Source organism: Dreissena polymorpha, chromosome 2 (genome assembly GCF_020536995.1).
Source record: "Dreissena polymorpha isolate Duluth1 chromosome 2, UMN_Dpol_1.0, whole genome shotgun sequence".
NCBI classification, from domain to species: Eukaryota; Metazoa; Mollusca; class Bivalvia; order Myida; family Dreissenidae; genus Dreissena; species Dreissena polymorpha.
The window spans coordinates 61,901,670-61,917,089 of NC_068356.1; the positions used below are offsets into that span (position 1 = coordinate 61,901,670).

General features: G+C 36.0%; 1 protein-coding gene and 1 long non-coding RNA gene across 2 annotated transcripts in view; both read right to left on the reverse strand.

Moving 5' to 3' along the window:
- Positions 1–633: 633 nt before the first annotated feature.
- LOC127867290 (uncharacterized) lies at positions 634–8,977 on the reverse strand. Its single transcript, XR_008043422.1, has 2 exons — positions 8,932–8,977; positions 634–937 (listed from the first exon to the last, which is right to left on the reverse strand). It is a non-coding gene; the product is annotated as an uncharacterized LOC127867290 (long non-coding RNA).
- The window catches only part of LOC127869767 (A disintegrin and metalloproteinase with thrombospondin motifs adt-1-like), a 214,104-nt gene continuing 207,611 nt past the window's right edge, over positions 8,928–15,420 (reverse strand). Inside the window, exons 7-10 of the mRNA XM_052412427.1 lie at positions 15,120–15,290; positions 14,672–14,842; positions 13,838–14,011; positions 8,928–9,049 (exon numbers count right to left, since the gene is read on the reverse strand). Of these exons, the coding sequence (XP_052268387.1) occupies positions 8,928–9,049; positions 13,838–14,011; positions 14,672–14,842; positions 15,120–15,290 (638 nt within the window). The remainder of the gene's footprint in view (positions 9,050–13,837; positions 14,012–14,671; positions 14,843–15,119; positions 15,291–15,420) is intronic.

Sequence of the window (15,420 nt, forward strand, 5' to 3'; positions counted from 1 at the left end):
AATAACGCAATCACGTTGATGATATTTTAAAACCATATTGGACTTAAACATTAAGCGCGTGTGTTTCAAAGTATGTTATAAAATGAGTTAACAATCAAACGTGTTTGGTATTTATGTCCCGACTGTATCGCTGTCTTTGTGTGTGTGTTTTTTTCTCAAAGAAAATGTACGTAAATTCAAAAGGTTTTGTTTTTATAAAAAAAATATCCGAAAAGATATACCCGCTTCACCCAAGTGTATAAAATTGGAAAATAATGTTTTGGGTTTCCTACTTGTCGTTGAAGCTTAAACGTGTAAACTGAGAAAAACTGGAAAACATGTTAAGTTTCAAAATACAGACCTTTCGCGAACAATTTTTAATTTATGATCTTCGCTTGTCCTATCCGATCCGTAGTTCTTCTCTGAACACATTATAAATTAAAAGTGTGCCATTCATTGAAATATATTTCCATACAACGTACTTGGTAAGTTTCTGTTTGCGATTTTACGAAAATATTCGTTTCCCTATCCAACACATTACTACAAGCCGAATAATTAATAAATTAAATTATGTTTTTGTTCAACGTCAAATACAGATGTTTTTGGAATAAATTTGTGACTCTTGCAACATATCAAGTTTTATAAATGTTTAACAATATGTTATATTTTTAATAAACGTCTAACATTAAAAAGGTACATTTACAAAATAAATAGGTTTCATACAATAAACAACATCCTTTATTATCCATGGCATAGTCGCACGTGTGCTTTTATTATTTTGCATACGAGTTATGCACAAACCAAACCGACGTCCCCGGTGTGAATGCAGTTATGATAACCAATGTGCCTATGATCACATTCTAACAGCGTGTGTTCATTTCCTTTACATACGACGTCATCCAACCAAATCGGCATTCCGGAGGGCCCCGCTGGTGGGTCTATCACACGAGCATTAGCGCTGCAATATAATGTTATGAAATAATCGTTACAACACAATCTTTCAAAGTAATTGTAATAAATTGTTTCTCAGTGTGTTTACTGTTACGCAGATAGCAGTATAATGTTACCATTTGTCTTTGACTTCTAAATGTAGATTTAGTGTATTATGACCTATGCTTTAATCAGGTAATAGCGTATGATTTTGAATGTGTTGTACGAATGATGTTATGGTTTATTAATTGCGGGATTTGATAAGTTGTTTTGCGTAGCTAGTAATTTTAGGTAATACTTTGAAACGTGTTACAGTTGTTTGTTCAGATGATTTGTTCGTGATTCTTGAAGAACGTTTTTAATCTAGTCATTTTTAAGATTAAAGTGATAGTATGGGCATATTACATTGTTGAATTGAGCTGAAAGGAATTAACAGGTCAAAAGAGTTAGTTAAAATGTGGTTACTGACCAATTATCTGCATCTCATCTTGCTACCAGTTGTTTATAAAAATATATTTTATATTCGATATTCTTACGTGACTCACCCAGTCCTGTAAGCCGAAATGATCCGTAAAACAAAATTGTGTCGTTGTGTCGTATGCACTAAAACTAAATTTAGGTTCATATCGTACATGCATGATCAGTTGTGAAACGAAAGTACGGTTGATATTGAAATGCATTATTTTTCACTTTCCGGGATATTGTTTTAGTATGTTGATGCTGCATTAACAAATATAAGTGTATATGAAGTGAAAACACCAAAAATAAACAACGTTTGCGATAGACACCTATAAGCTGTTAGATGCCCATAATATCACTTTAAACTTGAAGGATGATATTGACCTTGACCATCACCACTCAAAATGTGCAGATCCATTAGATGCACATGCATGCCAAATATCAAGTTGCGATCTTCAATATTGCAAAAGTTATGACCAAGGTTAAAATTTTGGAACATATACACAGACTTACAGACACACACATACAATGACAGCCAGACAGGCCAAAAACAATATACCACCGATCATTCGATCCGTGGGCATAACAAAGGACGTAATTTATCATTCATACCGTAAAACAATTATTTACATGGTTACTTATTGATATCCTAAGTTCCAACAGTGAAGCATGAAATTATTGGCAGTTATGTTTGAAGCTACGGTTAACTTTATTCCATTTGTTAAAGAAATTGTTTAATCTTATTTTCATGTTGTCAGATTTACTGACAAACTACTATTCCCCAGTTCAGCAAAAGTATTCGCTCTTGTTTTGGGATAGCATAGTTAATCAAGTCAACCGGATATGGCAGGAGGTTTGAGGTAAAGGCTTATGGTTTGGGGTTAGTTTTTATTTTATTTAAAGGGTTGGACTGTCTTATTCTGTAAGACCGCACCTGGTGTAAGCCCTATATAAAGTTGAGTTTGTACTTATTTGCAAATTTATTTTAGCTTTTTAGGCATTTGAGATTTTCGCTTGATGCAAGTGAATAAGATGTTATTATTTTTGAATTAATAAAGTGATGTTAATGTCAATACTTTGCAAGTTCTGATAGTGCTGTATATTTCAATATTGTGCGCGTTTTTATAGGTAGTGTGCGTTTCCTACTGACGAAGGCAATCTGGTTTTATGTTCGTAATGGTGGTTAGAATTGTTTGTATCTTCCCCATAACCAATGGCATAAAAGAGTTTTGGTTACATGTTTTTAACGATCTAATTTCAGGTCATAAAGTAAGAATACGGTTTTTATCTTTTAGAAAAGGGCAAACATTTCCACAGTGGCTTGTTTGAATTATGCAGATATTTGAATTCATGAACAGTGTACATATCTGCGATTCCAATTTTGATTTTAAATGAAACACTCCGAGAGAAAAAGACAGAGAGAGAGAGAGAGAGAGAGGGAGTAAGAGAGAGAGAGAGAGAGAGAGAGAGAGAGAGAGAGCGAGAGAGAGAGAGAGAGAGAGAGAGAGAGGAGATGAGAGAGAGAGAGAGAGAGAGAGAGAGAGAGAGAGAGAGGAGAGAGAAGAGAGAGAGAGAGAGAGAGAGAGAGAGAGAGAGGAGTAGAGAGAGAGAGAGAGAGAGGGAGAGAGAAAAAGAGAGAGCGGCTCGTTTGAAGTCAACAAAGCAACAGTAAGGTGTCGTTATAGCATGTAGTTTATCGACTAGTTTTTTTAGAATGACAATGTTATCTGTATAAGTGTTGTTGTTTTTTGCAAAATCAATCCTGGTTAACCGACAGATTGGTTTGTAATGTTTTAAGAATTTTTTTTGTCTTGATAGCTTGGTGTTTTATGAGCAATCGTTGACTTTTTTGGATAATTCCGCTGATGACAATTGGTCTTTTTTGGTCTATTGGTTGTTCTAGAAAATATTTGAACATATGTTGCAGTGTCAAAGTTATCATTAAATGTATCTGCTATGGAGTTGTTCCATAGTTTTTTGCATGGTGTTTGTATTTTACGTTTTATTACAGTTCCTCATGGGAGCACATTATGATATAATTTCAATAGTTTTTGGCGAGTGAACATCTGTGTACTCACATAAGTCTAGCATTCCAAAATTTACTAGTTTATCCTAGAATACACTGACTTTCCACAAGGTGTTATTATGCGCGCTAGTGTTTCTCCGAGTTAAGCGTAACCGATTCTACAATTAAGTAAAAGTAAGTAACTTCCAAGTTTTAATTATCTCAGATTGTTCATTGTCCATATTTTCTAGTTCAAATAAGTCAGTTATACAACTCGCAATAAAATAGAAGTCACTCTATCTACCGCATGTAAAGTTTAAATCTCCTAACAACAAACATCTTTGCAATCCAGATATCATTTAAACAGTTCGTTTTAAATGGAATAGTATGTGTCTTCGACAGGAACCCCTGTATCTGTTGGGGAAATGTAACTATATCACATTTCAAGTTTCTGGTACTTTGGAGTTCTCACTTTATCTGGCTTTGTATTGTGAACAGGTATCACATTCGAACCGCTTTTGTCACCCAATTTAATAAATGGGCGAAAACATTCTTTTACTCATATACAATAATATATAAGCTCACCTTATTGTATGCTGGTACATTTATATTATCGGAAATAATAGTTTTTGTCTCTTGAAGATGATAAGTTTTTGTTTCAGAAATGACACAATTTCTTTGCATAAAATACGTGATTATAAACCACAGACATTCACTGACAAAATAGGTAAAGTAGTATTATTGCAGGAAACATAATTTTGTAGAATATTTGGTTATTTTTAGTAATATCATTTGCGGCGTTTACTGTGTTTTCCTGACATTTCATATTGTATTTGAGTTTCAGTACTGCACCACTGTTAGTCTCATAGGGGTCATCGACTTCGATGACGCTATTTTTGGTGATTACTGGTGATTTATCACAGGTCTGGTTTAGGGGCTGTATAACTTCAGTGTTTATTGAGCTGGGGATCGGCTCTTGTGTTGAGTATATATTGCTGTTTCATGTGTGTTGATTGTAAATTTCATTATCACTCGAGACATAATAATGTTTTTTAATAGGTTCTCACTATCGAGTAGCGATGTTGCCTTCTTTTTTTCCGTGTGGTTTGAGACGCGCAGTGACGTCTTTCCGATAGTGGGTGTGCTAAGTGAATGGTACTTATATTGAATTGTTATGTCTGTATTTGTAATTCTCTTTGTTTTCTTTTTCGGCGGTAGAATGCCCTACTCCATTGATTTTAATCGAATCACTTGGTATCTATTCGCAGTGTTCTAATGTTCATTTGGTTCACTTTGCCACTATTTTGATTGCTTGAGCTTGGCCTGGTGTTGATGTTGCCTTTTGTTACGTTGTGTTGTTGCTGTGGTATGTATGGTTCACCGTGAACAAAGAGCTTACCTTTCATAAGAACAACTTTGTTGTCTTTTGATTTTTTCGGACTTCGTGTGTGATTTCGTATAGTGGGAGTCGCTTGTCATCCATTTAGTTTGGGTATTTGTATTTTACCCAGTAGTGCCAGTAAAGGAGTGTTTCTGAGTGTTTCTGTACTGCTTGCAAAGTTTTTATTTTGCTTTCCGGTGGTTTATAGAGAAATATCAGTGAAATAAAACTGGTATTTCACTGTTATAAACAGTGAAAAATAACAGTGAAAAATAACAGTGAAAAATAACAGTGAAAAATAACGATAGTTTGCACTGTTTTACTGTGTCATTCTATCGACGAAATGACGTCATAAATCCAGCGAAATTATCCAGTGAAACTCACAACAATGTACATAAACGGTGTATAAAGCATCAAATAAAAGATAACTTTTTGGATTCGATGGAATATCGATTTAAATTCACTCGTGATCATACAAAATACATATTTGAAATAAAATCGATATTCCATCGAATCCAACAAATATCCTCTATTTATTTTACTTCATAGTATGAAACTTTCACATCAATTGGTCAAAGTCGGATGTGGTCTTTTATGAATCTGTCTTATTGGTGGGCCCGATTCATTTATCTTGGGTGTTCTATTATCAGTTCTTTGTTGATGGATCCTTATATCGTCTGTTTGCATTTTTCTGCTTCTGTTACGAAGTTAGCTCCCTACATTTCGCAGTACAAGAGGTTTTCGCGTTTTCCGCGCCATTGTATTTTAGTAACACGTTCTTCTACGTGTTTGGGTTTGGTCGTTATTTCATCGCATGCACAATGCAACCCGCTGTTTTTATACCCCCATTACCATTGGTAATGGGGGCTATTATAGGAATCACTGTGTCGGTCGGTCGGCCTGTATGTCCCGAAAATTTAATCCGATCTTCACCAAACTTGATCAGAAATTGTATCTAGATGATGTCTAGGTCAAGTTTGAATATGGGTCCGGACCATAACTATGTCATTTATCGTTAGATTTTAAAATGACTTGGTACATATGTTTACCATCATGGGATGGTGTGTCGTGCGAAAGAAGCACGTCGATATCTCCAAGGTCAAGGTCACACTTGGAGTTCAAAAGTCAAATGCTTGTCCGGTCCATAACTATGTTAATCATTGTGAGATTTTAAAATAATTTGGCACATTTTTTCAACATCAATGGACGGTGTGTCGCGCGAAAGAAGTACGTCGAAATCTCCAAGGTCAAGGTCACACTTGAGGTTCAAAGGTCAAAAATGGCCATAAATGAGCTTGTCCAGGCCATAACTTTGTCGTTTATTGTGAGATTTTGAAATCATCTGGCACATTTGTAAACCATCATTGGAAGGTGTTTGGAGCGAAAGAAGTACGTCGATATATCAAAGGTCAAGGTCACATTTTGAGTTCAAAGGTCAAAAATTGCCATAAATGATCTTGTCCGGGCCATATCTATGTCGTTCATTGTGAGATTTTAAAATCATTTGGAACATTTGTTTACCATCATTAGATGGTGTGTGGCGCGAAAGAATTACCTCGATATCTCCAAGGTCAAGGTCAAACTTTTAGTTTAAATGCAAAAAAACTTTGTCCGGGTCATAACTATGTCGTTCATGGTGAGATTTTAAAATCATTTTGCACATTCGTTCACCATCACTGGACAGTTTTTGGCGCGAAAAATTACGTCGATATCTCCAAGGTCAAGGTCACACTTTGCGTTAGTTCAAAGGTAAAAAATGGCATTAAATGAGCTTGTCGGGCCATAACTATGTAGTTCATTGTGAGATTTGAAAATCATTTGGCACATTTGTTCACCATCATTTGACGGTTTGTTGCACGAAACAATTACGTCGATATCTGCAACATCAAGGTCACACTGTGAGTTCAAAGGTCAAAAATGGTACATTTGTTTACAATCATTTGACGGTGTTTCATGCGAAAGAATTACGTCGATAGTTCCAAGGTCAAGGACACAAAAGTCAAAAATGGCCATAAATGAGCTTGTCCGAGCAATAACTATGTATTTCATTGTGAGATTTTAAAATGACTCTGTACATTAATTTTCTTCACAGTCATTGGACGGCATGCCATGCGAAATAATTCAAGAGTTCAAAGGTCAAAATGGCCATAAATGATAATGGCATAATAATTCTAAAAAATCGTCATAAATTAGATTCTCTTGTTTTGTGAAGTCAACATTCAAAATAGTCTGTGTCAATGCAGCACGTGGGGGTATACGTCACGTCTGTCACAAAGCTCTAGCTTGTTATATGTCAGAGTCATTGTTTACCGGTTATGTCGTCGCAAATATCACTGTACAGCTGCATTGATATGTCATAGTCTTCCAGGGTTTTCGCTTAGCTTTTTGACGAAGGTTCGGAGAGACTCGACATTTGTTTTCGCGTTTACTATCGTGCGTTTAAAGTCTGGAATTTCTTAGACTGTATGCTCTTATTTCGTTATATTTCTTTCTGGGAAACAATTAGTGTTTCTATCGATTTGCAACGGTTTGTATGCACGTCAAGCGTTGATTGTACCCTTATCATCTGGTGACACCATTTGATAGCCCACAGCAGAAAAAGATTTTTGTCCGTTGCTTGAACGTTATCCAATGTATATTTTTTATAGATACCTATTGTGCATCATTGTAAATACTACCGCTAAGCTGATTATGCTGAGGTCGGTCGAGCTTTGAATAGACAGATGGATGGAAAATATTGATGTGCGTTGTCTGTCCTTTTTCTTGACATCGTCGAGTTTTTCTTACCCCATTGAATTTTGTAAATCACAATTTAGATTTTGATTAGTTTAAAGTGAAGAATTTCCGTAAAGAACTCCTCTTGTTTTCCCCAAGATCCCATTAATTGTCTTATGCAATGTTTTTGTTACCTCCATATTTGTCGTTTTGTTGTTCGTTGACAAATTTGCAAACATGCACTGCTTGTGTCAATTCCGTTACTTTATACACTAACCGGACGGTTTTTTCTTTATAAGGTATATGCTATATTTTTACATTTATTAAGTACCGTTAAAGGTAGAAATAGTGTGATGAAACAAAAAAGAGCGACTCTTTACTTAAATGTCGACATTCGTCCAGGGATGTGGGATATAGTCCGATAAATATTTTCTCTGTATTTGCACTGTTGACTGTTCTAAATGTAACCCTCACATATTACGCGTAATATATAAATGTGGTTAGTCCCTTTGATTTACATAAGATCAGTAAATAATTAAAATATACCGCGTATTATCCTTTATAGTTCGTTTTATGTTCAGCACGTTGAACAAATACCGTGTCAGCCATTTGGATGGTATGTGCAGACTCGTGACAACGCTGATCGTATCGCTAATTATATGTTATCATACAAAAATAGTTATGAAGGACATTTTTTCTAAATATGGGTGTTATCTATCAGATGTAAACTATGATTTGAAGTTATGGTGCGTAGTAATTAATGAAGATGGATGTAATACAAGGCGACTATACAGCATATAAAAATGAGGATTCGTTTCGTTATCATTTTATGAATCGACTTGACTGAACACTTTCAAAACGCGACAGTCTCTACGGTACCGAAGGTTCAATTCACACACATGGTCATGTTTATTGTTTAGCTTGGTCGAATTTTACCATAAATATATATTCCCGTTAGTCGGTAAAAAAGTCAAAGGATTAACTTATTTCTTTCAAACAACGAATCTTATAAAGTGTTTGTATAGTTGCTTTTTTTGGATTTGTGTAGTTTTTATGCTATGAATAACGGAGATCGTAATGAACCGAATTAACACCATGCATTCAGACCTAATCCGTCAGTGTTAAAAGGATTGTGTCTTAGGAAATAGAAAGTATTACAGTTTTACAATACAATCATAGACATATAAAAAACGTGTTCGTTGTCGAGAAATAACGGATTGAAATTGATACAATTCTAAGGCGTTACACATGCGAAACGATTGTAAATGTTTCGATTATTTTCATTTTTTCATATTTTGGATAGTGAATTTCGTTTAATCTATCAAGTTGATTTTAGACGAATTTACAAAAATGCTAAAAATCTGCAAACAATGCCCTTCCATCGTTGTTGAATTTTATATATTTATGTATTGTGTTTTTGGTTATTAAAACTAAAATATATGATGATCGGAGTTATACTCACGTTCGTAGTTCGAGCATCCGGCATGCAACTGTAGCACCGTTGGTATCAAAGTGATCGTCACACACTGTCCCCCATTGACCGTTTATGAATATTTCAAATCGACCATCGGTAAGGCGCACTGAATGTTTAATAATAACACAATAATAATAATGATAATTATATAAGATTGATAGCTTACAATTAACTAATGTTTCTATAATTTTACTACACAAAAGTGATGGTGGTTTATTACAGCAAATACAATTTTTCTATTAAAAATTAATTACTAATGCGAAGCATTAATATAAAATAATCGATAAACATGTACGTTTTAGACAAAAATATAACAAAAAATGTTCCATAATTTTAAGTGTGTTAAGCATAAAAATTGATCAGAGTAACCAGCGGCCAAAAGGTCATGTTTGCCGTTTTTTGTAAATCAAATAGGCAATAACTCAAGTGAACATTGCCCTACATTGTAACTTATACATGATATCCATGATTTTTTGTCATACATATACGCCGTCGACATGTCAAATCACAGTATTAATAGATACGATTTAAAAATACCACAATATTGTCAAGATAATGCGATGGATATCGAAAACAAATGGATGCACCAAAATGTGGGATTTAATTACGGTATAGATTTGAACATGCAACGAACACGTTTCGTCTGCGTGCTGTGCTCATTTGTTTACGTTAGTTTTAAGACCTGATAATTTAATACAATCTCAGAAAGGTACTTAAAACGCGGCTGTAAATGGTATAAACGTGTCAGGCTGTTTTTTCTACAAAGTTGACTTATAACTCCTCCAAGGACCTCTATGGTATGTTTAGCTTTCTTGGTTGCTTAAGTTCAATATAGGTTTATTATATTTTCTAAACACATGCGGATCCAATTAGATTATACTAAATACAAAACAGGTTATGAATACGATTTGAAATGCTTTGCTAGCTCTGAAAATTGAATAAATGTTAGAGCACATAATTTTTTGGGTCAACACGTATTTTTGTTAAAGATCTATACAGTGGTTAACATCGATGCACGTCTATCAGTTGCAATTGCAATTAGTTGTGTGTGTGTTTTTTAATGACAATAAATTTCATGTCTGTACATCAACGGAGTCGAACAACAGAAAAACGCATATATTTGTCAACTTTACATGATGACATAATTATTAAACATACAGCCATAAGAATGATAACAGATTAGTACAGGCTTACGGTCAGTTAATGGTTTTCATTATATTGCTTTCATAATGTTTCTACAGAACCGATATGTTATAATCCTTTATGAAAGGACTTAAATACGATATAGTTTAGATACGTGAACATGAAAAGTCATCATCATTTACTTGACCAGTTAACGACGACACAGAAATCCTCTGCCAGTCAGGTCTGTTGTGGGTTACTGACATTAGCTCAATTATGGGTATTGACTTCAATTCTTTCACATTATCCTTCCAGCTATTCGTATGACGGCTTCGCCGTTGACATTCATTAAGTGTGCTATGTAGTACACTATTGCACTTGAAGAGTTACTTGGTGACGCACCCAAACAAAGCGAGCTTTTCTTCATTGATGCGTAGGGGCTCCTTTGGGCCAACAAGGGTCCAAAGCCTGCTCAATATGACTATTGCTGTGGTCGTCATGGTAATTCTTATTCGGACCTAAGCAGTAGTGATACAATACAGTCAATCTTGTGGATGCGACTACTTGTATTAAGCGACCTTTGTCTTACGCGACCAGCGACCGCTGATTTTGGTGTATTTTGATGTCTGCATTGAATTAAGCGACCACTAGGAGGTAAAAGTGGTTAATCTATTGATCTTTCAGGGACAAATCCGTGTTAATTGTTTATCTAAGCCGATAAGATGTACTATTACACCTCTGCTTTGTTTTCACACCAACCATTATGTTTATGCTTTGTCTCGTTGACCGGTTCTGACCGGTATTGTTGTAGACTGCGTATCAATTTATTGAGTTGAATAATAGAGGAACGTATTACGCACAGTCTACAGCTTAAATAGTTTACTATGTGGTACGTTAAGAGACAACGCCGATTTTTCTCGAGTATAGATAACAGGTGCAGAAACAATGCACTGTACGCGACAAACATTTCATGAGAAGTTCGGAAAATAAACTATTAATCGGCAACATCTGTCGAAATCCGTACATTACCAATTTGTAATTATGCTAATTAGTAGATATTTGTTAGCCAATCACATTGTTATTTACTTAATAAATTTTCCAATCAGGTCTGTTTGTTTGTTTTCAAGTGACGTGTTTTAATTTTTTCAGCTCATTATGTATCATAATCGAGTCAGATTTCCTTAAGCATACATGCATAAATTAAAATGTCAAAACGAAAAGTGTTAACGTTGAACGAGAAAATTCGGGTTTTGGAATTGTTAAAGAGTAAAAGTGCACGTAAGATCGCAGATTTAGTTTGGAGTTGGTAAACCTCAAATTTAGAACATTCTTAAGCGTAAAGCTGAGGTGCTTGAAGACACACAATTCATTTATAATAAATGATAATTTATAATAAGTGAAAAAATAAAACACATTATACGTAAAATATTGTTTATGTATTGTGTTCATAGTCATTTTATTATAAAAGTTAAAATCATCGTTGACAAAAGAGATTATCCTTCATATAGATTTAAATTGAGGGTAGGCATTCTTCCAGAATGGCCTTTTTTTATTTAAAGACCATTTTATAAAGAGACCACTTTTGATTACTCCCTTGAGTGGTCTCTTAATACAAGATTGACTGTACTTGGATAGGATTGCTCCGAAGTTTTCGAAGCTGAACACTTCTGCCACTTTTTCGCTGTGTAAAGTCATGTTCGCAAGGGTTTTGTTTTTGCTGTTCACCATGATCTTCAATCTCTCCGTGAACCCCCCCATGCTGTATGCATCTGCTCTATATAAAATCAGTTTGTAAGATCTTTGAGTTCACAGCGGGTGCCTCCTATGAGGTTAATGTCATAAGCGAATCTCACGTTGGAGATGGTCTACCACAGATTGAGATAGAATTGTTGTGGTCTTGGGTGGTTTATTGCATAATATTCTCAATAAAGGAAACAGTTAAACAGGCCGGTGTAGGGCATACATCCTTGGCGAAAGACCACGGATGTCCTGAAGAGGTCGCTCTTTGTCCATTGCAAATGGCGTTTTCGAAGATTATTAGATTCTTGACTTGAACCAGCCATTGGTGAATATTCAATCCTCTCGGAACCAGTATAAGATCATTATGTTAAACGCGGTTGAATGAATTTTTAAAGTTTAAGAAGTTCTTTGAGAGCTCATATTGGTGTTGAATACTATATGCTTGTGTGATCATATGCTTCACTGCATATTGCCAAAATTTATATAGCCGCTCTTTCGCCAACAGTTCTTCTGTCCTATACACGGTTTAGGATTGGGCCTGATCAGGTTTAGTATGAGCTATTTATCTCACAATTTGATGGCGCCCCTTTTCCGTAGGTGGATAACCAGACTCCTTGTGCAACTTCATATCCTTCCAGATATTCTTGAATTGTGCCGTTATTGTTGCCGTGTCTTTCTCTTGCCTCCCATCCGTGCTTAATCAGCTCGAAAGGTGCGTTGTTCAATCCCGATGATTTTCCTTCCTTCAGACTGCGCACTGCCTCCTCCGCAACTGCATTGAGTATGGATTTTTGTCGTCCGCGTCTTGTCTGGGGTCCTTCCGAAGAAAACTGGGCTCTGGTTGAAGCAGGTGGTTAAATGAATACAGTATGTCTGTTCATGACCGAGGTATTCCCGATCAGGAGACTTCGTGCTGCAGTCTGCGGCCAACTCTTTGTAATTGTTGAAACATAGAATCTCCATCTATTCCTCATTAGCCTCTTTCATCTTACGTCGCACCTCCCTTTCCTTTCTGAAATCATTAATTCCTGATAATCAGGCGGATGTACTTCTCACGGCTCAGCTCTCTTATAGTGGCACAGAAGTCCATAATCTCAGTCGTCACTCATGCTTTTTTTCACCTTCTCTCTCTCCAAAAAACTTCTTCGGTCGATGATAGCAAGATTTCCTTGATGTTGCTGGTGATGGTGTCAGTGGTATAGTCTAGGATGTTAAGGGCTTCACACTTGCGACATATTTGTGATTGAAATACCAGAGTTATCATTTGATATATACATTTCTCCGAGTCAAATCTGATGCGAAGGTTCTCGGTGGTGCGCTTGTTCTTTAATCACAGCTAGATGTTGGAGAGCACGTAGTCATGGTAACTTCCGATGTCTGCGGTAAGAAAGTTTCTTGTGTTTGCCTTGTTGATGCTGACCTTTAACCGCTTCGGTGCCAGCATGTTGTTGTTTGGTCCTTATGGTTTCTTTTTAGGTAGCTTGAGTCAATCTTGGCCCGTCTCATCTCCAAGAATTCTTAGGTGTTTTTGCAAAATGTTCCTGGCCCTCAACTTCGTTTCGCCCGCCAGAAGAAGCGATTACCAGTATGTTGTTTATTCAATGTCTTGGAACCAAAATCGAAAATTAAGCTCAGATTAGAACCAGATTTTCCTGTTTTCCCCAGTGAGTTGCTGCCAAGCGACAATATACTATCACTACGCTGAACGCCACGTTGATATGTGAATGGTGTTTTTGGGTAAAACAGTTAATATTTGGTTGATTTATGTATTTTCAAAAACATATCTGTGTGTCAATTTCGTCGAAAGATGCATCCTGATCATGATAAGACGACAGATGGGTATATGTGAACATGTATGTTGTGCTTTAACGTTTGTGTGAAACCCACGTATTTATACTATGTGTGTCATTCAACGTTCATCGTCGGGATAATCGTCAATTTTATTGTTTGTTATTATTCATCTATATATAAATATATGTTTAAAGATAATACTTTCACCATTACGTTTAGAAATACACGAACAGATACTCACCTGGTGGTTGACACGGGAAGATACTGCAGACTTTAAAGTCTGAGTTGGGTCCATGACACTGCTGTCCGTAAGGGGAGGGTGATGGATTGGTACACTCTCGGTAACGTTGGCTGGTCCCGCCGTCACATGTGGCTGAGCAAGAGCTCCACAAACTCCAAGTTGCCCATCCACCATCTATTTATATCAAACACTGGTCTTCAGTAAGTATTAATTTAAGGTATCGGATGTGAGCCTGTTTCCATACAATGCCCTATCTATATCAAACATATACACTCTGACGAAGCACATTAACATACGTAAACATTCTACGCAAGAAAACTAAAATGATCCAAATGACAGACCTAAATAACATAGACCAGAGGGCTCTGAATAAATCATTACAAAATAGGTTGTTATCGTGCTAGGGTACGAGTTTATACATAACGGATTTAGAGCAAATAATATATTGCATTTTGATCAGCAAATCTTAAGTAATATATGTAAATTAAAAACTGCAACTTAATAACAAGCGATGTGTGCATATTCAAGTAATAATAATGGGTCCATGCGGTAAGTTATGGCTGTTCTAGTTATACTTAATCCATAGAATTATGTGAAAAATGGCATGATTCAAACAAATAGATCTTCGAAGCATATATCATACCTTTTCACCAACATGCACAATAATTTCCTGGGTATTACGGTACAATTATATGGTTCGAAATATGGAATGATATTGATTGTTCTGACAGCACTGATTTGAGAACATTGTTGTTTACACTTATGTTGACAAAATAAAGGTTTGTTATTGAAACGGTTTCATACATACATGTCAAACAGAATGGATACAATTACCAGAACACCCTTGAATCATGCACATTCGGTAATCCAACGAATCTCCAAAGCAGAGATCACCAAATCGCGCTGGAGGTGGGTTGTCACAAAGCCTGTTCCTGTGTTGTATTCCCACACCACATGTCGCTGAACATGACTCCCATGTAGTCCATGCTCCCCAGTTACCGTCGACTACATTGCAAATGATTTTGAATATTGAACATAGTTCACTTTGCTCAAACAAAAGAAGAAGCGTTTGAAATTGTGTGCAGCGACTATAATAAACCATTTGTATGCGGTATAATACGAAACAGACGACGTTTTCAGTTGGTAAAAGACACAACGCACCTTCATTAGTTGTTTAAAATAAAACACGTCGACATTTCAAATAAATCCAGTCGTTTTACTTAGTGAAATGTTTTGGTGCATATTTGGACAGGTCTTTAATCAAATATAATTAATATTTTACCTGGGCAGGCGTCCCGCACGCAGGACTTGTAGTCCGTCGTAGGTCCTTCGCAGTTTTTGCCGTGGGTTGAAGGCGGAGGGTTGGTGCATGTCCTTGTTCGCATTTGTGTAGTGCTGCCACAAGTGATAGTACAAGCTGACCAGCTTGTCCAATCCGCCCAGTTTCCGTTAGCTTATGATTGCAACAAAACACGACGAAGCTAATAAGCATGTATTTTTTGTCAAAATGCATTATTGTTTATTATTATATTTATATGTTTATATATATAATCAGCCTATCGCCCTTCAGCATGTATGTAAGG